The sequence below is a fragment of the Spea bombifrons genome, chromosome 1 (genome assembly GCF_027358695.1).
Source record: "Spea bombifrons isolate aSpeBom1 chromosome 1, aSpeBom1.2.pri, whole genome shotgun sequence".
In the NCBI taxonomy this organism is placed as follows: Eukaryota; Metazoa; Chordata; class Amphibia; order Anura; family Pelobatidae; genus Spea; species Spea bombifrons.
In genome coordinates, this window is record NC_071087.1 from 122,906,997 (window position 1) to 122,934,990 (window position 27,994).

At 37.7% G+C, this 27,994-nt stretch overlaps 1 protein-coding gene across 1 annotated transcript in view; it reads left to right on the top strand.

Moving 5' to 3' along the window:
* TMEM132D (transmembrane protein 132D) overlaps window positions 1-27,994 on the top strand; it is a 354,799-nt gene that overhangs the window by 78,936 nt on the left and 247,869 nt on the right. Inside the window, exon 2 of the mRNA XM_053471811.1 lies at window positions 26,526-27,411. Within this exon, the coding sequence (XP_053327786.1) occupies window positions 26,526-27,411 (886 nt within the window). The remainder of the gene's footprint in view (window positions 1-26,525; window positions 27,412-27,994) is intronic.

A 27,994-nucleotide genomic window follows, 5' to 3' on the forward strand; every position in this document is an offset into this window, starting at 1 on the left:
GTGGTTGTTATGCAACTGGCCAAATAAAGAACATTAGGCAGCCCTCAGGCTGCATAGATGTCAGCATGGTCAGCTCCCTCAGCCCCCGGACCAGCTAGATTTAAACAGTAGATATTCTGCCTTACTTGGTCCATGCCCTTATCCACTTATCTTCTACAGTTACTAAATTACCCAAGTTCAATTCCTCTTCCCGTTTTTTCCAGGCGGGAGGTGGCGTATACTGTTCTAATTCTAATATCAAGTCGCTAAAGTGTCTTAGAATTCTCTTAGAATGTTCCCCTTCTGTTCTTTATTCCCCAGAAATAGATATTGATATAAATAATGTTTCACTCTTATATAGTTAAATACTTCTCTAGGAGGAAGTCCATATTCAGTTCTTAAGCAAGGGAAGTCCTTCATGTTGTCACATCCATTAGACTATCTATCCTTTTGATGCCTCACTGTTTCTGCTCTATGAGATTTATTTCTTGAATATTTTTGCTCAGGAGCTCTTTTGGTCCGTCATTCCCATTTTTTTTCTTGAGTCCCTGCCAAAAGGCCAGAATTGATCCAATTATTGACCCCTGTAGTAGTTTCACGTATTTCCTCATGTCTCTCAAGCCAAAGCACCAATTCCACGTCGCTAAGCCCTAAGATGGTCTCTTCAACAATATACCAGTCACAGTTCTTAGGGTACTTAGAGTAGTGTAATTTGTATTCTGTGTAAGTGCATTAACATACTTGACTGCCAATAGTTTATCAGTCTTGGAAGTCCCAATCCCCCTGACTCTTAGGCAAAAACAGAGTATTTCTTTGAGTGCTAGGATATTTACCCTGCATGCATGGAAAAAATGCTGTAAAATAAGAATGCTTTTGAAAATAGACTACTACTAGTCACTAGATTTTTATCCTTCAACAAAATACAAAGTGAGTGAACAGAAGAATGATCAAATCAATATTTGGTGTGACCACCCTTTGCCTTTACAACAACATCAATTCTTCTTGGTACACTTGCACACAGGTAGATAATTTATAAGCATTTAGTTAGGTGTATGATTAAAAAAATATATCAAACAGGTGCTGATGATCATCAATTTTAATTTGTAAGTTGAAACACAATCATTAACTGGAACATCTTTGCAGGATAAATTAAACTGGGTAAGGAACAGCTAAACACTAACAAGGTGAGGTTGCTGAAGACCTTTTAATGTAAAAAGTCATACACCATGGCAAGACTGAGCAACAATACTATATACAACAATAATGTATACTCTACATCATTTTTTTCCACAACTCCCCAAAACTGTTGGACAATACAATACAATACAATACAATATATATATATATTTCTTTTTAAAAGTAAAGTTGATTATTGTGTATAACATTAAAGCTCAAGAATGAAATTGAGTGAATTTTCCCTTTATTTTTTTGTGTATTGGTTGATGCTTTGATGATAATTTCACATATTGGTTTACTCCAAATAACACATATTGTATAATTCTACCTAGGATAAGGATAAATTATACCTACAAACTATAAGCTAATCTTTAGATCTTTAGTGAAAAGTGTTTTCTTAAATGGTACATTTTCGGTTACACTTACCACTTTAACAAGATAAGGTAGCAGAGACAGTATTTTCTAGCAAGAATGTGTCTATTATACTACTTTAACTAGAAATGGTAGTTCTTCTTGGACTATATTTTGCATCACCTACCCCACTGCATTTTATGCAGCATTTTAGGCACCATTATTTGTACAAAAATAATAATTTTACTTTCCCCATAATTAACTTTAGCAACACAAATGTTTCACCCAATTAACTTCTTTGGGGGTATATTTGCTCAGGTACAAAATTAAATTCACTGTTCAGCATTTTGAACAGTAAGTTGTCTTTATTGAAGAGGAATGGAACCCACGTTTAATATTTTTGGGGTTAGGAGGCTAAAAAATACTGAAGGGTTTCATGAACATTCTGTAATATTAAAGTTAGATTGTAGTTCATCAATCGAGAAAATCTAGTCGTTTGGAAATATTCATATTCAAGTTTTACAATCATTGTTCTTTTTTGATGTGAGAATTAATATCAATGATGGCTAATTTAAAAATACATTTACATAATCAAAATCACACATGTATCACATAACATAAGATTTTTATTGAAACTTCTTATATGAACCAAAAGAAGGCACCCATTTTATAGAGGAAAGGAAGTGAAGTTTGTATGTAAGAGAGTGTGAAGGTGCTAGATGTCTGCAGACACTGCAGGTAGAGAGTAAATGTACAAAATTAAAACAGACCCAGGTGACGTTGGAGGCAAGAGGCTGTGAATGATTTCAAATATTCGTACCTAGGGCAAGCTACCCAGAACACCCACTCTTCTAGTGAGTGGCTTTTGAAGGTGAGGAGCGTGGGTGGAGATACAGGGTTTTTCAGTGTTGTGTTACATGACCCCACCTCCACGAGTGGACCTGTCCAAGTTGGATCGGCCTAGTTTGTAAATGTTTGGGCCAGTCCGGTAGTCAGTTGTCCTCCTGTCACCCAGGCCAGTCTGCTTCTTAGAGTTGTTACCCCTTATCTGAAAGCATTAGGATATTTAAAAAAAAAAAAAAAAAGGCTACCATTTCAGTGGACATTATATTCTTTGTAGGGATAGAACTTTATATAAAACATGGGGCAAATATGAGGTTTTTGTTATATTATGTGTTAAAAATAAGAAAAAGGGCAACAAGGACAGTCGTCTGCCATCTTTGCCAAGTTGTAAACAGTATTCATTTAACAGTGCATGACTAAAATGGCAGGAAAAGCACTGGATTTACATTCTGAGAACATACCCACCAACAATTCAGATGTCCACCTGTCTTGGTGGATGTGACTAGGGAGAGGGGTGGGGTTGGATGAAGTTGAAGATGTGGTCAACCACCCACCTTTCCTTAATAGACATCTCATGACACTCAGCTGCAGAGTGTTGTGAGAGCTACAATTGAGGTCTGTTCTACAACAGACCTCCATTGATTTTACAACTGAAGGGGATCTCCCCAACTGGCCCTTGATCCTTACTGCCTACAAAAATTGGACAGTGAGGCAGCTACACCAGACAGCGGGGCAGTGCCTGAAATAAAAGACTGTCCCATGAAAACCAGGGCACTTGGGTGGTGTGCCGAAATATTACATATTCACCCACATTTAGTAAAACAGGGGGTGGGGACTCAATTTTGTCCAAGGCACAAAAATACTAGTCATAAGATCATAGAGGAAATGTAGCACTTGATATGACTTGTTCATTGAGCCCTTCATTATTAAATGTAACTGCTATCTTAAGGGTCCTCTTCAATTAAGTGGTTAAGGTATTAAAACAGTGCATATGTTAACTTACAAAATCTATTATCTGGAAGCAACTGGAAGTGGTGGAAACAACTACACTTTTTGCTTTGCACTTCTCTGAATTTTCATATTTAATTGCCTACGTGGTCGATAAAAACATTCTAAGCAAGAACGATTTTCACCCATCTTTTCTGAAGGGTTTTGTTATCCTTTTCCTGCTTTCTTTAATATCCATGTTGAGAATGTTTGTTGATTAATTAACTTGTCAGACATCTACAGTCCATAGATATTACTTAATGTTTTGCATTCGTATGCATGAAAGTGTAAATTAATTTAACGGTTTGTAAGAACAAGCAGAGACTATGTATTCAATTACTAAATGATCTGGACAAGCCAATATGAAAAGCATTGAAATTACATAGTTTTGATAAACTTGGAATGCATGGCATGAAATGCTTTTGAAATTAGCATTTAGTGTACAGCTTTTACAGAATGACTCATAAACAAAACAGTATTTATAAAAGAAGGAGGATTTAATTGAACTTTAATGAAACATTTGCCCTGTAGTTATCCATATTAATTGCTTACTAAATGGGAAGTTGTTACAGCATTTATAATGTAGCATACTGCATGCAATTCTGTGGATTAAAAAATTTAAAAAAAAAGAAAACTGGCCTCGAACATTGGAATATAGATGTATCTAGAAATAAATATATTGCATGAAAGACCACACTGTACTGTAGAAATGACAGTATTTACAAAACACAATAGAGAATCAATTACCATGGTAACATATAGGGTGATTTTTTTTTAAAGATGTCACAGACACAAAATGCAAAGTGCACCATATCAAAATTGCAAGTATTGCTCTTACCACATACACATTTATAAAAGCTGGAAATGTTACTTTTGCACCTATCATGCCTTTGATTTATCTTCTATAAATCACTTCCACATAATTGTCCCTATAATTGCTTAAAATTTAGAACATTGCACCAGAATTTATTGTTTCAAATTCAGTGACTGCTTTTGTAGTCTGCCTCCTAAAGATGGTTTTACATATTCATAGATGACTCTATCAGAAAGATGAGGGGGATGATTAGAATCGCTTTCTAATTAACATTGTTCATATTTACAATTGGGGTGGGCATGCAGCATATCTGCCTCAATCATTTTTATTTTTTATTATTTTCTTAAATGTATTTTAGTAAGTCTTAGGCATGCATTAAATATAGGAAGGATGTGGGGCTTTATGGAAAGGAGTATACTCGTAAATCAGGTGAAGTCATAAATGAGGTCATCAATAAATGTGGCCAGGGATCCGAATCTTTCAATTATCACTTACAGTCATGCATAATATAACAATAAACGGGTAGTTTCAGGAATTTCCTTCTTATTTGTGGTTAATGGATAAAGAAAATGACATCACTAAAAAAGGGAATAAACTAATTAGTAATATATGCTATATCTTTTATTCAAACATAAATCTACAACATTCTGTGCTTGCCAAGAAAACTTGAGACAGGAACAGATCCCATATAACAATCTTTATTACACATATGCTTACAGTTTCAGTGCAAATTACCACAATTTTCAAAGTAAAACATGCAATTTATTTAGTAGCATATTCTGATCTAGGCTGACAGGGCCTAGGCCAGCATTTTTCGGGGAGACATCAGCACCTCTGCCACGTAATTAGAGACATATCCCTCTGTTGGGCAATCGGTGCACCAATGCTCCATGCTGGGCTGGTTGGGGAGATAAGACATTTCTTTTGTTACTGGTCCATACACACTATGAAGGGCTGTGTTTTCCAGCACAACCTCAATAGCATTCATAAAATACCAGCTGTCTAGCTATGTTACGTTAGCCTACAAAAACATACCTCTGGTAAATAGTGGGGAGGAGCTGACAGAGGCCCAGAAGTGGACAGGGCAGGGGCTTGTTTGTCCACCTTACACCAATAGTGAATATGCGACACTAGCGTCATGAGGAGGCAAAATGGGAACTGCAGTGGAGGTCTGTGGGCAACAGCACAGTCCTCAATTCATTTTTCAGCTCCCTGGGTTGGTCAGGGATGATAAGAAGAAGTCCTTAAGTGGCCCATAGGGCAGATACGCAGGACAGCGGCACAGTGCCCAAGAAAATACATTAAAATATTACACACAAAAGATAAACAGATTAGAGTTATGTAACAAATAATGTTATGTGACCCCAGAGGAACACAGTATTATAGCTTAGGGAGCAGATGGCTGAGAAACAAGAAAAAGTTTATGCATAGCTTTGATTTCATCACCTTTTTAACCTGTTTTTTTTTAAGGAGGGTGGAATGAGTTTAAATTAACTGAAATTTAGCGATACTATATTCAAAATTTTATTCATGTAACACAAAATGCCTCCTGGAAACAGGCTAAAAATAGTGGTGAAGGTTTAAACGGGTTGTGAAGGTTCACTTTCTTTAGGGAAAATAGCCAGTAAGACCCATGTAGTACGGCACCATAAATTTAGGATTTAGAAAAAAAAATATGGATCCTGAATGTTTAGAGGTTGAAATCTAGTGACAAGTTTTCCTGCTGAGCTGATAATGTTAGTCCCAGCAATTGTTACCATTATTCTCATATGGGCATTATTATAGAATTGTATAGGATATATATATAAACCCCAAAATGTTCTTTAACTATATAAATAGTAAAAAGGTTAAAAATGAAAGCGTCGGCCCCTTAAAAAGTAATGAGGGAGACGTTATAGACGGGGATCAGGAAAAAGCGAATCTATTAAATATATTCTTCTCTGCTGTATTCACAGAGGAAAATGAAATGCCAGGTAATATACAGCAGGATGAGATAAATGCCCCAGTACATGTCGCCTGTCTAACCCAGGAAGAAGTGCAGTGCCGCCTAAAAAAAATCAAAATAGACAAATCACCAGGTCCAGATGGCATTCACCCCCGCGTTCTAAGGGAGTTAAGTAATGTAATAGACAGACCCCTATTTCTAATATTCAAGGACTCTATAGTGACCGGGTCTGTTCCCCAGGACTGGCGCATTGCAAATGTTGTGCCAATATTCAAAAAGGGGACAAAAAGTGACCCGGGGAATTATAGGCCTGTTAGTTTAACTTCTGTTGTATGTAAACTGTTTGAGGGTTTCCTAAGAGATGCTATTTTGGAGTATCTCAATGAAAATAAATGTATGACTCCATATCAGCATGGGTTTACAAGGGATCGGTCCTGTCAAACTAACCTGATCAGCTTTTATGAGGAGGTGAGCTCAAGACTGGATCGGGGAGAATCGCTGGATGTCGTATATCTTGATTTTTCCAAAGCATTTGATACGGTGCCACATAAAAGGCTGGTACATAAAATGAGAATGCTTGGGCTGGGGGAGAATGTGTGTATGTGGGTAAGTAACTGGCTCAGTGATAGGAAACAGAGGGTGGTTATTAATGGTACATACTCTGAGTGGGTGACTGTTACTAGTGGGGTACCACAGGGGTCAGTTTTGGGTCCTATTCTTTTTAATATATTTATTAATGACCTTGTAGAGGGATTGTATAGTAAAGTATCAATCTTTGCAGACGATACTAAGCTCTGTAGCGTGGTTAACACAATAGAGGACAGTGCACGATTACAAATGGATCTGCATAGGTTGGAGGCTTGGGCTGGGATGTGGCAGATGAGGTTCAACACGGATAAATGTAAGGTTATGCACATGGGGAAGAAAAATCCAGGCTGGGAATATGTATTAAATGGGAAAACACTGGGGACGACTGACATGGAAAAGGACTTAGGAGTCTTGGTTAACAGTAAATTTACCTGTAGCGACCAGTGTCGGGCAGCTGCTGCTAAGGCAAATAAAATCATGGGGTGCATCAAAAGGGGCATGGATGCCCATGACAAGGAAATAATTCTACCATTGTACAAGTCACTAGTCAGACCACACATGGAATACTGTGTACAGTACTGGGCACCAGTGTACAAGAAAGATATAGTGGAGCTGGAGAGGGTTCAAAGACGGGCAACCAGAGTAATAAGGGGAATGGAAGGACTGCAGTACCCAGAAAGATTATCAGAATTAGGGTTATTTAGTTTGGAGAAAAGACGGCTTAGGGGGGACTTAATAACTATGTATAAATATATAAGGGGGCAGTACAGAGATCACTCCCAGGACCTATTTATACCCAGGACTGTATCTATAACAAGGGGACATCCTCTACGGCTGGAGGAAAGAAGGTTTCTACACCAGCACAGACGGGGGTTCTTTACAGTAAGAGCGGTGAGACTATGGAACTCTCTGCCAGAGGAAGTGGTAATGGTAAACTCAATAAAAGAGTTTAAAAGGAGCCTGGACGTGTTTCTTGAAAGCAATAATATCACAAGTTATGGATAGTAAATTAATAGGGACAGAACGTTGATCCAGGGATTTATTCTGATTGCCATATTTGGAGTCGGGAAGGAATTTTCCCCCTGGTATGGGGCAATTGGCATCTGCTTCATAAGGGTTTTTTGCCTTCCTCTGGATCAACACGGTAGGGACACAATATGTATATAGGTTGAACTTGATGGACTTTGGTCTTTTTTCAACCTTATGAACTATGTTACTATATATGTCTTGGAAAATCACTCTAAAATGAGGGATACACACTAAATAGGTGTTCATAATAGATTAAAATTATGTATTTTTCTTGCTATTGATGGCTTTCATGAAAGCCTATGTGCTAAAGAAGTCTCTACTGATTGGGCTATTCCATTTGCCAATCACTGCATTAGCATAAACCATTATATAAAGCATTTATATTGATCTTTCAACTGTTATGATAGTGTGGCCTTGCAGGCCACCGACAACACCAATAATTGCCCTGTAAGTGTTTTGCAACATGGGACTTGTCTGGAATTAGTTTCGATGTGCTCTTGAGATTTCAAGATAATAATCATTGATTTCAATGACAATTGTTGTATTATACACATGATTGCAAGTAACTTGATTCCTCTGCCTGTCTTCCATCATACAAGTGAATATATGTTGTAAGCATTGTAAAAGTTAATAAAACATGGAAAACACATAGGCAAAACAAATAGCACAAGTTCTGCATATCCCACAAGGACAGTCTCCAGCGGGAAAGCGGGTATTGCATGGAGGCTCCACCCTTTTGCAGAAGCACTCTGGGAGGCCTGGATAACACAGGGCGAAGTGGAGAGAGAGTGGGAGAGCCTGAGTGAGAGTCAAAAAAGAGAGTCAACCAAATGCCAATGAAAATTCAAGCCCTCTGCTTTATATTTGTTTGTTTCATTGGGGTGTTTCCTCATTTTGAGGCATTTACACCAATTCATGAAACTGGCAGATTTTGTTAAAAATTATACAAATCTTAGTGCACAAGTATAGTGTCTATTAAACTCTACCTTGTTCTTATCAGGAAGACATGCACATACAAATCTACCTTATTACACTATCCTAAAAATTGATAATTTCAGTACCCTTTATTCCAGTTTCTGCCTTTTCCTCCCAACCTGTTTTGTGATGTAGAAAACATATTTTTCACTGTCACATAATTGCCCATTAATACTGTATTTTCAATATTCCTTCAACACAGAATGATCTTGTTGACTCTAATGAACAATTTAGAAACTGTTGTGTAGACGCAGTCTTTTTCCCTCTTCTCTGTAACTTAATGTTTTGAAACTAAACAACATTTTCAGCATGTCAAACGCTAAATCTCCATTACAGCTGTGCACAGATCAAAGCATTGTTTTTACTTAAAATATAATTGCTTTCAGTGGCATATTTTTACTGCATATTTAGAGTTGCTAAAACACTTGGAAGTATTGAGTAATGATTGATCCAAACTGTTCCAAAGCACTTGCATAGAATATCAAATGAAACAATGGGTCAGACTACATACATATATAATATAGCAGTATGTATACATAATACATAAAAAAACAGCAAGCAGGTAGCTTTGATTTGAAACACCTTTACGGCAAAACAGCTCACACTAGTCGGCAATCAGGATCCCCAATACACCACTACCAAGCCCCATGGTGTGCTTCAACTCAATGGTCTAGTTTGGGAGATCCTGATCCCCTGAAACTGGCCTTTTAAACACCAGTCACAGCATCTGTAGGGGAATATTCCAGGATATGGTGCCACTTTCCATTCCCTCAAAACAGAAGGTGTGAGGAAAAAGATTCCCTGGTAGAAGGAAGATCCAGGTAGTAGCTGGGGGTGCTGCCCTAGTTATGGACCGACGCAGCAATCCCTATAAATACAACACTATAGGTGCATACCACCTGGCATTTCATGTGTCCAAATCAAGGCACCTGTGTTGGCTTGTGTGGCAAGAGGTGAGGTGGGACTGGGACAAAAAGTGGGTGGGGCCACCGATCCCAAGGAACCACCTCACGACACTTGAGGTGGTTATGTGGAAGCTGCAGTGGAGGTCTGTGCTGTTCATTGGAAAATCCACTGAATTTACAGCTCCCTGGGCTGGTCAGAGGAAACTGAAGGATCTCCTTAAGTAGGCTAGGTTATTGTTTCATTTTTTGGAGAGTGTCTCAACATCAGTCAGATGGCATGACTAGATTTCTCAAAGGTAGTGCATGGTTTCTTGCTATTGGTTAAATGATTGTCTTGGGTATAATTTTAAAATATATTAAATTAAATAATATATTTTATAATAGTACTTGGGAAATTTCCGGGTTTGGCCCTGAGTTTTTGGCTTAATCGGACCAGTTTCTTCTTTCTCTGGAGAGGATATTTGACCATGCCAACTTACCCTCACTTGCCTCTGGGTAACCTAGCCTGGGAAGTTCCCAGGCATGTTTCAAAAGGCATGTGCTCAATCAGGTCATGTGGCCCTACACTACTATGATGTGCTAGGTGGACTTGAGTCAGATGTACCTGGTATTACTATAAAAATTAGGAGGAGCCAACTAGAATTGTTGCCTTGGGTTCCACCTGGTCTAGGGCTAGCCTGCCTTGTTTGTATGTTTTTAGTATCTAAAGGATTTTACCATTTATCAAAATACCAATCAAGTCTGTGACTTTGTCAGTATTATACTTTGCTGGAACAATAGGCATCATTGTTCTCTACAGTTATTGAACAGGTCTCATTGTCTTTTTAGCTTTTTAATGCTTGGATGTTTGCAGGATGATCACTGTAAAGTTAGTGAAACCGATACTTATGAAGTGTGAAGTAAAGAGGTCAGGTTAATGACATGTTATATAAGCAATACTAGCGTTTTGGCCAATCTAAGAGCTGAGTTTATCTTTTTGTCTTTTATTTTCTATTCATACTACATGGAACTATTGATTTACAAGAGAACATAAATGGTCTACTTTGCAGACAAAGAGAGTCTAGCTCATGTACACTGTACAAAACACCATAAATTCTGTGGTAATCCTTTAAAGGCTGAAACCTTTCAGAGGGCCAAGAACAGTCATTAGCACTGAAATATCTAAGCACCACTAGAAACATGTACACTTCAATATGCACAACAATAACAGAGGATAATGAGTGTCTCTGTTGAACCACACTGCTTCCTTGGTTTTACATCATAGTAAATGTTAGGAAAATATATGATTCAGGGCTGTATAAACTATACTGAGTACTGTCAACAATAACTAGAAGGAAATAAAATCAATTTTGATCTTAGAAGTGATATCACTGTTTAATTTAGTTTACAGTAGCACCAAATAGATTATCAATATTTAATTGGTAGACCCACTGACTTATTTTTGTTAATCTTTTCTCTTGCAACAGATAGAAATCAGTAGATGGCATGTGAGATGTTAATCATAGCTTAAAGCTATCAAACATACACAATTTTGAAGCTTGACTGCCAAATACGATTAATTTTATGATACTTCCAATACATCTTTTTCAGGCAAGAAGGGGATTGTATCAAATCATTTAAGTGATCTGAACCACTGGCCATCCATGTCACAGAAATATCATAACATCGGTCGGTAACATTGGTGGATCAATACATATATACTGTGTTTTCTTTTAAAGAAAAGCATGACTGCGATGTAATTATAAGATGAATCAGTGTCACGCTTGTAAGGATTCCCCCCCCTTTGTTTAGGGGACCATTTAGACCAATGGAGTCTTATGCAACTATTTATATGGTAGCACTATCTCTGTGCATGCGTCCACTGATATTAGAACTCGCATGCACTTCCAATCCTATACTGTGCTCAAAGGCTATGTCTAAAACATCAGGCATATGCATACTAGGGATCCCGTGTAACCGTGGGTAAGGAATCAAAAAGCGACATACAGTACCTTGTGACTTTAGATATGTGTCTTAGTTGTAGAGATGTCCATATTAGAGTAAGCGTTTTATTAAATCCTAAATCTAGCTGTAAGGGGGAAATACATTCATGGCACATGGGCGCACTGAATCTGCATTCTTGATCGCAAATGGGTTCATTCTCTGAACCTACACTCTAATAAATCAAGCAATAACATAAAATCTGATGATTCCCATTAAAACTAGGATAGTGAAGCAAATGTAGAGTAGCTAGGTGTTTTTAATTGAAGTGTCCAGTATTTGGGGGTTCTGCCAGTAAGCAATTTCTTAGCAATACATTGCTTTCAATTGGACTGTACATTCTGTCCAGGAATATAAGATTTGTTTTAAATCCAAACGGATATACTTCTAATCTAACTAAGATAATTTTCTCTCACATAGTTTTATCTTTACCAAGGTTAAGGACAGTGATATATGTGTAATGTGTGCTAGATAGCAGCAAGTCCTTTCATAATATGTAACAAAGACATATCTTTTTAAGCACCTATAAATCATTGTATTTGTGCTGTGAGAATGAAATTGCACAATGCAATAAATCAGTTTTTTGACATACATTTTGATAATTGCTTGTCATACTGCATGCAATTTGTTTTTTTTTCAATAATACATCCAATATGTTTGTGAGGGAAAAAAAAATATTAGGGACTAAAGAAAGATAATAAAAAGAACCTAAAAGCCAAAAAGCTACAAAGCTTAAAGTAGCCAATGTAACTGACAATTGTATGAAATGCACTGTTTTAGAGCTGCAAAGTTCTCTTTTTTGCCAGACAGTGTTAGATATGTTTTTGCTTGTGAAGTTCTTTCAAAGCCAAAATCTGGGATTCATGTGTTAATTTGCATATCATTACCCACAGCGCTGCATTTAAATAGGGAACTGGTAAGGCTAGTTATTGTGAAAACTGTGCCAATCCTTCTATCAAAAACAACATATTTATATATAACCTGTTCATTTAAAGGGGAACTATCACTATTAGAGCTTTTAGCATAACCTAATTATATTATTAAAACTACATGTAGGCTTTGATCTTCTTGCCAGTGTAATTGTTGTGAAGATATTGTGGCAGAAGATGACACAGCCAGCATTACCTGATCAATATCCTATCCTGAAGCTATTGCCTCCTTCCCTTATCCTTATCATACATAACCAGGAAGTGGTTAGAGGCAAGGGCCAGATGCAGGACCAGGCATTTAATTTACCACCTTATGATGCTGGAAGAATCCCAAGATATGGATAGGTGGGCATGTGGAAGCTGCTCCTGAGATTGGTGGACCACTCATGGGAAATCCTTTGATCTCTAATGTTGCAGGAATCCGTTTGGCCAGGAGGAGGTGAAAATCAGTAGAAACTGTATGTTAGCATTATGGGATTCCAGGAGGACACCCAGACATGGCAGGAGGTATAGAGGCACCAAGCAGGTGCCTAACCTCCGTCCCTGTTACTGGTCCGTCGGCAGAGAGGGATGAAGTCCTGGCAGCAGTGCATCCATCGCGCTCACAGGTGGATATATCCTCTCTCCCAGCAGCACTCCTGGGGACAGGGAGAATCAGCAACACTACCATATGGTGTCCATTGCAAGTACCGGCACCAAGATGGCACCATCTCCCTCAAGTAAGCTCATGCTGAGCAGTATAAAAGCACCTCTCATTCTCCTACCTGTGTTCAGGTAGTGATATTCTGTGTCCTCTGGAGTTTCACTATCTCTGTTGCCTTGGCTTTTGCATTCTAAGATTACCCGATACCTGACCTTTGCTTGCCCTGACCACTCTCTCTCTCTCGTCTCCTGATCTGATCTACCATTGCTGACCTTGGAACCCTTGACCTCGCTAATCTACGACATCCCGATCCAGTGGCTGTGCATGCCGCATACTATTCTCTGTACCAGTGGTAGTGTGTCTCTCTGGCTATCCTTTAGTAGTGGGGCCTCTAAGTCCCGGGTGGCACACCAGTTGCGCCTCAGCTTCAGCTGTGTGGCTAGTCAGGTGGACACCCTCATTATTATTGGTGATCCAGACAGGAACGCCTGCATTCACACGTTTACTAGCAATCCTGCATATTGGACTCCTCGTCTGATTGCTAACGTGACAGCAAGGGACATCAAGGTACCAGACGTTACATAACCCACGCCATCGTACCTAGTGCCCAGGAGTAGGCTTGGAGGAATGGAGTCTAGGGAAGGAGAGGACTAGGTCTGGAGTGTGAACATTAGCAACATCAATCCAAGAGCACACCACAGGACCATACCCCAACTAGTGGACAAGGTACTACAGTCTCTGTCTGCGAAATCTTAAATCAAGGATCACCTCCGGTTCATACCCATTACGGCTCAGGTCAAGGACGGGCTCCAGAGTGTGATGAGTTCTAGAGTACCTGTTTTGGACAACAGGTTTTAGTAGTGAAACATGAAATACCTTAAGAAAGCATAGGAGGCAGCTCCAGGAAGTATGACACATCTTTAAAGTGGACTGGTCTTCTCCTGGTTATTTTGTATCTGGCACACATATCACAAGTTTGTACAAAGTCTGTAAAATCCATGGAGATGTTAGGCCACCAGACATGTTGTCATAGGAGGGACCATACATTTTTGATACCACAGGTGAGCAATATGCCCATGACTCTGCGCCGCCTCTGTGGCTAGCCAAAGGTGAGCTACACAGGGTGGCTATTGTCCTGAAAAGGACAATACGTGATCATAGCAGAAGCCACAGCTCTTCGGAAACCTCGGTGGTGCTGTAGTATACAGAAGTATAGCAATACAGCGATCTACCGCCCTGATAAGGGAAGCACTGAGGCTTACCTCAATAACAAGATAAGACTTGTAGTGAGGTAAAACAGGGACTCGCTTTTACGGGGAAACACACAGGCTTATATACAGTTTAGGTGAGAAAAAGACCATAAATCATGTCCACATCTTCCCGCCCTGCCCAGACAGTCCGGCGCCACACTTAGGCCATCGACCCCTGCAATGTCCGTACAACCTTAAACCGTTGTTTTCGGGGTGATCCCGAAGGAATGGCGATGATCCACGAGGATATCCTGTCGAAGGGAACCCGAGCGGCAGTGGCTCAAAGTTTCCCAGGGATGGACTGCGAGATAGCTAGCGTGCGTGCGATAACCACGCCGGCTGCTCTCCGGTCTCCTGGCAGCCCCAGTGGCCGGGGAATCTGCAGGAGGCGCCTTCTCCGAACCACCCCTGGTTGGCATCCCCACTGCCCGTGGGGTATCTCCATACGATAGTGCTATGGTCGGGCCGATGGGGGCAGGGCATGTGGCACATGGATAGGGTAGGACATGAGGTAGAACAAGGTACACACAAATAAACACCACATATATGGGGAAAATACATAAATCACCAATAACTAATATATCAGCACATTTAATCCCGGATGGTCACAATAACTACTGCATTCGGCACCGATTAACCCCAGGCCATCACATACACCATTAATGAACCTTTGAAAAACAGCTAGGCAGTATAAAACAGGAAAGGCATTACCAGGCATTCATAATGCTCGAATCAGGTATTAGAAGCAGTTTTCCACTTTTTTTGGGGGGATTCTTACCCGGTTGTTGGCTCCCTGGAGATGCAATCTGGTGAATACACTGGCATCTCACAGTTGGTCATAAAATCCTGTGAGAAGAGCAAATAACAATTCTGCACATGCAGAGGAGGATGCAGGTCAGATAAATCCTCTTTCAAGACTCCCCTCAATGTATTGTGCCAGTGCTCAGTTTTCAGGTTCTGAAAGTGAATAGGTATGGATGGAGAGTAGAAAAGTAACTGTTCAATTGGGGAATCGTCGGTGTGGTGAGGTGGTATAGTCTCTGCTCTTTGTTTGGAGAACACATCTAGATAATCACAGTAATGAGATGGTACAGTCTTCCAGGTTCCTCGGGCAGTATGTCAGTGACAGCATTGAACCTCAGGGGATGTATGCAACACAACTGTAGGCAGTTAGTCCTCCAGGTGGTTATCTTCCCCACATTCTGGGTTATCGCAGGATTGTGAACTTAGAGCCATGGAAGGCCAAGGATAACCTGTAGTTATGGACTGGTGAAAGTAGCCCCATTGAAAGCTGCAGATGTAGGGTCTCATCCCAGAGGAGTACCATCCACAGCCAACACAAACTAGTTATGTGTTTTAGGTACCAGGGCAATCCCCTGTCATAAAGTCCAGGTCTGGGCTATGAAATTACCAGCAGTTCCAGAATTGAAAGCATCTGTGGTCACTTGATGGCCTTTCCACAGCAGTGTGATTGGAACTAGGAAGAGGCATAGTAATTGTAATGCTCAGTGGAATGCCTTTGTCCTCCACTGAGCTTGAGCTTTTCCTGACTTCTTTGGACAAATCTTTGCAATATGACCCCTCTGCCCGCAGTATAAACAAAGTCCAATAGTACATCTGTTTCTCAGCTACTGATAGGTGAAGGAGAGGACCAATAGTCCCGTGAAGGAGAGGACCTATAGCCCCAGACAGGTAGTCTTGAGTAGATATAATTCCAATAATATGTTATGCACCGTTGGAGCCACAGGGAAGCCGGAGAAAACAACATACTTGTAAGGAAAGAGTGGAAGCCTTACAACCAATTCTCACAGATAGCTTCAAGTGGCATTTTTGTGTGGAGAAATGGAGGTGGAACCCTGTCAGGAAGGTGACAGCCTATCACTGATTGTACAGTATAACGTATAAGGAGAGAGGGTTATATGTAGGACCATAGGTCTTACCTGTTGTGATTGACTGAGCATTCACAATGACTTTACTCTGCAGTATGGTACTAATTCTTACAAAAAGGGAAGGATAGTTACATGTCGGGTTACACAGACTAGATGAGCAGTATGCAACCATGTGGTATATCTGCCTTATTATCATTGTCAAAAAGGAAGGTAATTCATAGTTAAATCCACCCATTTACTTCTACTTAAACCAGCAATCTGAAATCACGCACTATTGTCCATGATCACTAAGCACTGATTTCACAGCATGTCAGCCAAATAGATTTTCAAATTCCCTACAGGTACTGATGTAAATTGAACTTGGGGAACACAAATTGGCAGCAGAGGTCATGCTTGGTAGGAAAATATGTGCCTAGATCTGCCAGCTGAGTTAACTATCCAAATCTAAGATGCATACGACTAACATTGTATTGGATAATCTCAGATTGTTGATTTTTTTTTTTGCTGTGTACCTTCCACAATTGAAAAAAATTGTAGTACTTTGTAAAACTGAATGGGGATTTGGTTGTATTGTGAGATAAACTATTTACTGAGTTTGCCAATTAGGTGATTTTTTAAAATCTTTTCAAGGCAATCATTAGGTACTCTTGATTATTGACTACCTAACTACCAAGACAACTTACATAAAATAAGGCACTGACAGCTCTTATTAAAATTAGAAGGCACAAACTGAAATATATAATCATTCAATATATATATTATTAACCCTGAAATAATGTGTTCCATTTACCATATTTCCAGCTTTAATTTATGCAAATAACTAAAATATGTTGGGTTTTCAACTCACTTTATCGATGAAGTTAATGAGAACTCAGAAATAATGAATCTATAATTATGCATTAGCTTAATTTATTTAAAGAAGAGTTTCACCAGTTTTTTTTTTATTAAATAAAGTATACATTGTAAAGAACTGATAGTACAGAAATGAGAAAATAATATACATTACATTTATTGATATAGCGCCAGCAGATTCCGCAGCACTGTTACAATCAGTGGAATAATTTAAAATCACACAGAATAACAAACGGTACAAAAGGTGAGCTTAGTCGGTGGTTGAAAGGGAAACAGTAGGAGAAAAAAAAACATGACTTGTCACTTTTCTTATATGATATAAAATTTGATGTTACTTGATGTATGTGCATTTTGACAGTAACTGTATCATTTTTCCACATTTACATATTTTAATTTTCAATTTCTGTAAGGAAGAGTGACCAGGTAAAGTATTTCCCTAGTAAGAACAAGAGATGGCAGGAAGATTTATTTCCATAGTGTTTGTCATAAAAATGTAGCAAAACATTGTGGGTATGAACATAATGATTAATAAAAAAATCTTATTTTCCCCATATTTCTTCTCCTGTGGGTGATGTGCGTTCTTATGAACCTTTCTGCATTACTCGTGGGCAGTGATATTAATAGCAGTATGCTGCTTCTAATTTATGTGCAAATCGGAGATTGTTTCTTATTTTCCAATTGCTTTTTATATCTTGAACACTCTTTCGATTTAAATTACATGATTGCTGCCATTCATATAATTGGTATAACTTAATATTTACATGTATTATTTATAATAAATTGTATTTGCCAATTTCTTGCATTTTTATTCGAATAACATGTATTTCTAAATTTTTGTAAGACATTGCTCAGTTTTCAGTAAGTGAGAAAAATAAACATATTCAAAGTGCAAAAAAACACTAGTCTGTTGTGTGTAGATAGTTACCTATTCACTTTCTGTTACTTGAAATAATGTTTTTCACTATTTTTATTCAGATTTTTTATATTCTTTGGGGAATTGGTATTCAATTTCTGGAAATAAATTAAACAACAGTAACACTGTAATCCACTGCCCAGTTTTATGGCCAATTATGCTATGGCATATTATGTGCTTATTATACTCAATATTTTACAGTATAAATGCAAAGACAGTCAGTTACTACAAATGTGTTGCTTTCTTCTTCAGCTCCCATTATCTGTTTTGACTATCCTGTGAAACTATTACACAAACTGTATTTTCACCGGTCTATAATTAAGTCATAACAGGGATAACACATATCAGAATGCATGAGTGAAGAAAGACCTGTAACATCTAAACAATGTGTAATGGTTCTTCAAAATGAGGCTAAGTCACAGACTCTCTCCATTGGGCATCACCAGCCCTCCTCTCAATAGATAAGTAATTTGATAGATTTCCACCACTCTCTGATCAAGACAGTTTTCGATTACCAGGAACAATAAGGCAAAAGATCCCAAAAGCGCTAGCATAGATATACATGATAGAATACCTCTTTACTTTCCAAATCCACTTGATTTCCATTTAAACCCATTTTAGATTTACACTTAAAGGCGGTTATCCAATTTTCATTATTCAGGTTCCCAGTAAAATGAGACCTAGAGGTCTAACGCCTGGAGGGTGTTTGGGAAAATCTCTGCGTCCATATTACACTACCAACACCAAAACAGCATTTTACCCCCTTTCCATACAAAGATCTACAATAGCATTAACCTGTAGCTGTCTCTAAATTCAGAACATAGAACCTATCACATCTATGTTGCTTTTTTAAGTGATATGGTCTTTATATGATAAAAAAGCACATATTTCAAATATATAAGCTCCTATGAAAATTCACCTAAATATACTCAAAAAAGTGAGTTACTTCTTACTAGTTGTATAACCTCTTATGCTCCTAAAATCCTTTATAAACTGGCAAAAAAAAACAGTTTATTTTAAAAATCATAAATAGCTCTTTAATTGAACAAATGCTATTCCAATAACACAAAGCAGACATTTCAAAGAGTCATCCTCCTGAAATGCATTTAAACTCTTCATTACAGAACATACATCAGTCTCTATTGTCTCATATTGTGAGTAATGTTTTTCATTCAGATGAACACATATACCATTTGTCTCGGCTACATAATCATCCCTGAATATTCACAGCTAATTATGTAAGCCTGGATTGTGTTATAAATTGATAATTTGGTTAAAGTCTGAATACTTGATTTTCTTGAAATGTGTCATCCAGCTGTAGTTCTAAAACGATTGACCTGGAAAAACACACATTTCTCCAGCCGTGACAGTATTTTGCTTTGCAATGTCAGTCTTTGGAAGATGTTGTTCAAATATGAAGTATTAACATGGCACCTCTTCCCTGGTGGCACATGACCTGTCTCTATCCAAGACACATTAACATCTCTAAACACCAGTGACTGAAAAATAGATTGTGTTGCAGTTGTGACTGTAATTTCAGGAGAAGTTGTCGGGTAACAATTTCTTAAGGAGGCAAAACATATGTGATCTGCCAGAACGTATTAATATTATAGTGAAAGGATATGATATATTTTGAGTAAATGATACGCTAAACATTGTTACAACAAGAGAATGCCAAATATAATAAAAACATGAGGATGTCACGCGGAAATTGTTTTCCTTTATGTCTTAGATGTGTGATAGTATTCTTTATGGACCTTATACGTTTGTTTCTTTTTATCCTTTATTATGAAACTCCAACATATTTTGCAGAAATTAAAGGAGGTCTAAATTGATCTATGGAAAAGAATCTTATAAAAAGGGTGATAAATAAAGAGTAGAGTTCATTTATCTAAAAAAGGATTCAGTCTAGAATTGTCTTATAGATCTTTGTGAGATATGTCCAAAAGGTAGGGTCCTTGGACAGATGTTTTCCTTTGAGCATTTACTACAGCGTGGCATACAGTAGTGGAATGTAACATTAAATAAAGGTGTGTTGCCGACCTGGAGGTTTCCACTTTGGATAATCACATGGTAGTTAAGCAATCATCCCCACACAAACCACACTGTGCTGACTGTTTTATGGTAGAGTTTATGAAGCTGCACAATACTGTAAAAGCGGTATAAAATTATGGTGTAAGATTCCTTATGTTTCTTAGAAAAAAGTCCCATACAGGCATCAAGTACTATTCCGGACCATCCATAATAGTAAAACTTATCTTTGAATCCTAAATATAAAAATTCATACTTACTTTATACCACGGAAGAAAAATGTAAAAAAAAAAAAAAAAAAAAAAAAATCCTCAATAAGATAGTAGTAGTTACTGATACGTTTCGGCCAATCGACCAATAGGTACCGTTTGTTTATTATGACGGCTTTGAAGGACCGTACCCATCAGGCAGGATACAATGTATCCAGGAGGCAAGGAATCTTACAGTGGAGTTGTAGCAATCCATTGAATTCCTTATATTTATATAATAACAGATTCCAAAATAACAGAGCTGACCAGGGACACTGTCACTAATGGAACTGTGGCAAAAACTAAAATAAAAAAGATGATAAATGGTTGACGTAGGCAAGATGGGGGAGATCTTTCTTTGCCCATTTATATTTATAGGAATGCTAAATATTCATTCAGTTGTACACAGTTTCAGAAGATGTTCCATCATTCAGACCTTACCTTTACAGCTCTGCCTATATAGAAATATGGCAATTCTTTTTTTCTGAGGTGACCTATGATTCATGTCAGCATGAAACAACTCTTTTTGTATTTTCATGTGTGACTTCTTCCAAGGAGTAATTTTAATTGAATCAATGTTTCAATAAAGGATTTTTTTTATGGATTTATCCAGTTGAGCTGGCTTTTCTTTCACATTTTTCCCCCTCCCTAGTCCAGATGCCCCAGTCAGCTCCATAAGTCATCTGACACTGACCAGACTGGCCCTGGGTTTAGATAATATAAAACCTATGAGCCTACTTATAATTGCAACAACACATAGAGTTGGAATTAAACGCTGTTTTAGGCACTTTTATTTTTCAGTTATCAGTTCAAAGTTCAAATACTCTTAAAGAACAAATACCAGGAATGACATGGATCAGTAGCTAAGGGTGTTTTTCTTTTCCTTTCGAAGAATTGTCAATACTATAGATTCAGTTCAAGCTGGCAATTAATTTAGTTTTATGCTTACCGGTAAGTCCCTATAAATATGGGCTCGATGCAAGTCAAAGTTGAAAGTGTAAATAAGGAAATTATTATATAGTCTTATATGTTTTCAAAGTAAATGAGGGTATGGAAAACTACAATAAATCTAATGAATAGAAGTAAGTAATCTGTATGTAATTAAATGTCAGCACCTTTTTATTTCAAGTAAGTAACACAATTGCTTCAAGTGAAGGAGCCCTATGACCTTTTATTCATACATAATAATAAGAGTTTGTAAACTGTGATATATTGAGCTTATGGATAGCTGAAGTGGTCGAGGTTAATTTAAATTTGCATGGGATAGGTTTAAGGCTATAAGATGAGGTCAAGGGCCAAATAAATTGTGTGGTCTAAAAGAAGTTAAGAAAATCATCAGAATGCATTGGCACTGGGCAGAAAAGTTCTCATCTGTTTTTTATATTTCTTTTTCACATTTTAGTAGTCTGTAATGCTGACATGAGTAGATTTGCCTTGATGTAACAAGAGCGTCACAAAATTACACTATTTATTTCAAAGCTATAATTACACAATTAAGCACTGGGCTGCTCTTTAACATATTGTGGCAAGCAAATTTGCTTTTTTTGTGTGTTTTACTTGTATGTCCACATATATGGGTCTTCTTACTAAAACCTTGAGTGGCCAGTCAAGTTAAGGGTTATCTGTACTAAACAGACTCAACTTAAGTTGCATTCCCACTTGCAAAACAATGAAAATCTGTGAGTTGTAAGCCACTACAAGTTACAGAGGCGGGGACATGCGACAGTTTATGAGTGCTATGTGAACTCGCATGTTCTCGCCTTTTACCTCCGGCGCAGCATCCTCAGGTACCCAAGGTTGTCCGCACCTCGCCATTGCCATCTCATTTCCCTCTTGGTATTTCCCAGTCCCCAAAGGCTCCCACATGCCTGCTGCCCCGAAACACTGCCGCATATCCCCTTCATGGCTCCATGATGGTTGCCACAAGTGTTTTGATCTCCAATATGGTGGCCACAAGTGTTTTGGTCTCCAATATGGCCACCACAATAGGTCTTTGGTCTCCAACATGCTTTCCGCATTATCAGGGCTTATTGGATGATTCTAACCCTTCTCACCTGTCATTACCACCTACTGGGTGTGGCTTTACTGCATTGTTTTGTATAAATAGATCTCAGTTACTTGTACTCATTGCCTGTGATAGTTATCCTCATCTTGGCTCCAGATTGAGTTTACTGCATTTTGTTGTTTCTGACCTTGGCTACCTGACTTTGCTGCTTGCTCCAGTCCTGATTCCGGCTCGCCTTCCTTTACTGCTGACTTTCTACAATCCTGATTTTTCTGGTATCCAGTTATTGTACGCTGTGGTTCCATCCTTTAATTGTGGTATTTGTAAGAGTGCGAAAGTCCTGGGGGGGATAAAACCTGAGGCTCAACCATAGGCTGATTCCCTTCAGGTGAATAACTCTGCCTTGTATCCTGTTCTATTGGTTCCCCTGCGCTGCCTCTGCACTGTGTTTCATCCTCCCTTCATTACATTGCCTGTAACTTGTGAAATCATTATCCCCCCACTGCATTAAAATAAACATAATTACATTTTTTTTAAAATAAAACAAGGAACCCCAGGGTCCCCTATTAACAAAGACAGGGAGAAGACCCTCCCCCTCTTCTTGCTTCACTCGTATCTGGTAGCATGGAGTAATTATGTGCTTTATTAAATTTGTCTTTAAGGTAGAAAAGGAACATTTTAAGTTAAATGAGTATCTTTCATTTTGTTGAAATAAAACATATCTAGATTGACTTTGTTTCCTTTTCTGCTGAACTCAGTTTGAGCTCACAGTTGATCTTAATTTGTATCTTATTATGATACAAAAAGGCAGTAATTATGTTGCGTATTGTTGAGAGAGGAATTGATGTAAATTGGATATGATTCAAATAAGCAATACAGCCTATAAGACACATATATAACTTTCAATTAGCGTGAACAAGACTTCTGATTATTCTGAACAGTGTGAATTCATGGTGGCCAAATAAAAACATGCTTATTACTTATATTATTGAAAACAATGAATGTAGAACTAAAAGTGTCAGGTATGTCAACAATCTTTAGTATTGTTATATATGCAACTTTAAAAAATGTGAAATCAGACATTGTATAGAATGTCCAGGTATCATATACAATGGCTGATAGTAGGCAGACAAAACCTAAAATCATGTTTAATTAATAATTGTTACTTTTAAAAGTTCAAATAACACACAAATCATTCTTTTATCATACTGGACTACAAGTTGTTAAAAAAAACCCTCAATAATCCAGAAATTTTATTTTCCTTACTGACAACAAACATTTCTGTCCTTGGCAAAATAGTGTAGCTCAAACTAACACATTTGTGAACAATACCTATTTCAAGAATGAAAGATTTTCTCAAATTGTATATTATATTCATATATTTAAAAACCATTCTTACAAAAGAGACACTAATAGTTCTACTACAATTGAAATATAGGGAAACAAAAAGTGCTTGTTACTAATTATAAGTAATAATATAATTATTTAGTCATCTGTTGTCTCTACAAAACTCAAGGTCCCTATTGAGCATATATACCTGTATATCTAATCTTTTGTAATCTGAGCACTTTGAGAACTCTAATAGGCACAGACAATGTTACTGATCATTCAAGAGGAAAAAACATAAAAGCGCTGTAAAATTCAGATACTCAAAAACCCTAAAAAAGTGATAACCTATACTCACTGTCCAATATACAAAAAACAAAGCAATAAATGGTGAGCAATATTACAATGTGTATATATATATATATAGATATAGATATATATATATATATATATATCTATATATATATATATATATAAGATAATTTTATATATATATATATATATATATATATATATATATATATACACACACCAATATACCAAAACAACAACCAACAGGTAATAGTGTACAAAAAAAGATATACAATACTTCTACAGAACGAGAAATAGGAATATATTACTGATTACCTGAAAGTATTGCTTGTACATTGGAATTCATATATATATATATATATATATATATATATATATATATATATATATATATATATATCAATACATCAATAGCAATACTTCATAAAGTGATACATTAAGTTAATATAATTGTACATTTATTATTACATTTATTCAGTTCACTAAATAAGCCTATGTAATGTTGTTTACAGAAAATAAGCAATATATGTTGATTACAAACACATTTTATATGTGTACAATGAGTAGCCTTTTGAGCATCTATGAATTGGACAATTATTTCAGCCCACTTAGTTATTTTTTCCCTTTTGTAAAGTTATTGTGCCAAAAAGGAAAATACCGTATTTGCTCGATTATAAGACGAGGTTTTTTCCAGAGCAAATGCTCTGAAAAATACCCCTCGTCTTATAATCAGGGTCGTCTTATAATCAGACCTCAAATAGGTCTGATTATGAGACTAAGATCCAGATCCCCCGCAGCGATGCAGGGGACCTGAATCCTCCTGTGTTATGCCCCCCCCAACTTACCGGTGCTTCTGAGTCCCCGGTGCTTAGTCCAGGCTGCATGTAGAGCTCTACGCGATACAATCGCGTAGAGCTCTACACGCTTCCCGGACTTAGCACTGGGGACTCAGATGCAGGGGACCTGGATCCTCCTGTGTTATGCCCCCCCAACTTACCGGTGCTTCTGAGTCCCTGGTGCTTAGTCCGGGCAGCGTGTAGAGCTCTACGCGATTCGCGTAGACAACTTCCGCTGCAACTTCCCATAATATGCCTTTTAACCCCCTAAATGCCAGAGTGGCATATAGGGGTATAAGGCAATTCTGGAGGCAGAGTGGCACATAGGGGGTCAAAAGGCATATCATGGGGCACAGTGGCATATAGAGGGTTAAAAGGCGTATCATGGGGCACAGTGGCATTTAGAGGGTTAAAAGGCATATCATTCAGCACAGTGGCATTTAGAGGGTTAAAAGGCATATCATGGGGCACAGTGGCATATATGGGGTATAAAGCATTTCTGGGGCAGAGTGGCAAGCCTGGGGGCAGATGTGCATAACTGGGGGGGGGGCAGGTTGAAAAAAAGGAAATAAAAACAAAATATTTTTCTCAATCTTAGCTTTTATTAACAAACAATTGTTCACATAGTTTACATGAACTAACATTTACTGGTAAAACTTTTTTCCTATAGGGTCGTCTTATATTCAGGCGCTTTTTCCATAAGTTAATATTCAGATTTTGGGGGGTTGTCTTATAATCAGGGTCGTCTTATAATCGAGCAAATACGGTAATTGACAACATATCTGCTATCACTCATATGCAAACCTATTATCTTGCCTATAAAAAAAAGCACAAGCTATAGGTCGAGAAGTTTAATAATATTGATTATACAATAAAATATGATATTCAAACAACTGCAGTTCTTGTTTAAGGACATAAATATGTAATACAGTTATATTACATTGGAGTAAAGAAAAATGGCTTTTAGCTTCAAGCTAAGCATGCCTAATCTTAAGCGAGAAAATAATTAAAATGGATGTTTTTTTTATATTGATAAAGTGCAATATAGTGAGGGATTTCCCAGTTTGCCCCCTTGCCAAGATCCATTAATAATATACTACCTGCTGGAATAGATATAACTTATCTATTACATACAATGTATCTATACTCGAAAGGAGACACATCTACCAAATCTCCTGTGTTTTTCCAGTCCAACCAGAAAGGAGTAAGAACCTCCATGTGCCAGGTCATTGATAGACTCCTGCCAGGGGGAGACACATTCAGACTCCTTAGTCAGTGTGAAGCTGCTTGCCTGCCCGCCCCAGCCTTTAAAAGCCTAGGCTCATGGGAAGGTGGAATGCCTACTTAGAGGAAACGCGTCAGGCTGCTCTCTTCCATGTTTTTTTTTTTTACTTTTGATCTAATAAAAGCTGTCTTATCTTGAAGGATTTGGGCTTTGCTTCCTTCCATGAACACCAAATTGCTGAATCTACGGCATTGCTGTTTCTTTTGTAATCTTAAGGGAGAGTCTAATGTTTTAGCCATATATGTTATACCTACAACACCTGTAAAACAATTTCAATAATGTCATGTAGGTGCTCTGAAAGAAAACCAGCCATGCTCCCAAATGCAGAATAGTGCAGATAATTGTATGAACAAATCCATATTACATCACTGTTTGTGAGGAATAAATATTGTATTCTTTTCTTCTTTCTTTAAATTTATTTTTTTCCTCAACAGTTACAGAGAGCCATGGGATATTAGACAGCATACAAAGGTTTTCTTTGCTACCATCCTACCTTCCTGTAGCCTACACCATCCATCAGAGTGATGTTTCCTTCCTTCTTAAAGAAGCAAACCAAGACATCATGAGAAATTCAAGTTTACAAACAAGAGTTGAATCTTTTCTCATTTACAAGGCCAAGAAACAACCAGTGATGAATGCCAGCTATGGACCTTTTTTTGTTGAGCAAACAGTACCACAAGACCTTCTCTTAATTCCTAATCATTTTCAATCTGCGGATAAATTCACTTTTAACTGGAAAATTAAATCTTACATCATTGAGGAAAAAATATATCCCACCAAGCCCAAGGTTCAAATTTTGTTTTACATTGTGGGGAGAGACTGGGATGACTATACTACAACTGAGAGGCTTCCTTGTATAAAGGTCTTTGCCTTTCGTGAAACAAGGGAAGTAAAAGGAACTTGCAAATTATCAGGTGACCTTGGATTATGTGTGGCCGAGTTGGAACTTCTTTCAGGGTGGTTTGATCCGCCTACAGTGGTTGTTGGTCATAAGAAAATGTCTGATCAACCCGAAGGCAGTCCTGTGGAGTTATATTATTCTGTTCACCAAATTGGTGAGAAAGGGGAATGTGTTAAAGAGGAAGACAAAGGCAAAAGTGGGACCCGGGCTGCACAAAATTATATTGATGATGCTGGCCCACCATTGCAGAGGATTGGGAGTGTTTATCTCTACCAGAATAAAAGCAACTATTCAACTGAAGTGCAGCTGGATGGTCATGTGATGATTCGCTCTCATTATCAGAATGTGAAAAAAGGTGACACATTAACATTTTTTGTGTCGCTCTCTAGAAATGCTACACAAACCAAATTCAAGTTAAGGTAAGAAAATGTTTACAATTAAGTACTGAAATAAATCTGAAAATATTCTATGTAAAAGTTTGTTGGCAGATAATATGATAATTTCATGCATATCATCATTTGATTTAGGTGATGGTCTGCGATATTGTGCCTATATGCATTGTGGTTATTGTGGTTATTAAAGGGAGCCTGCCTGTCTTTATAAAGCAATGATGAGTTATATTTTGGATGAACCACTACTAATATTTTTCTATTTATGCAGCAAGGTGTGGCTCCTGTGGAGCATCTGATGATAACGTCTATTTTTATAGTTATATATATTTCTGTTTAGAGGTGGTTGTGGCATTTGACATATCTGTTGATATTTTTCAGACTTTTAGAGATCTTGTGGATCCTATGGATACCCTGCTCCAATTCATACTATGTAATTGTGAGATACATATCTTGTTTCCAGAATTTATGAAAAGTGCAGATATACAGAGAGGCTATGCATTCCAATTCAAAGATAAAAAAATAAATAAAGTGACAACATCTACTTTATCTATCCATAAATGCTGGTATATCATAATACTTTAATTTGCTTACCTTACATTTCCCTGGTGCT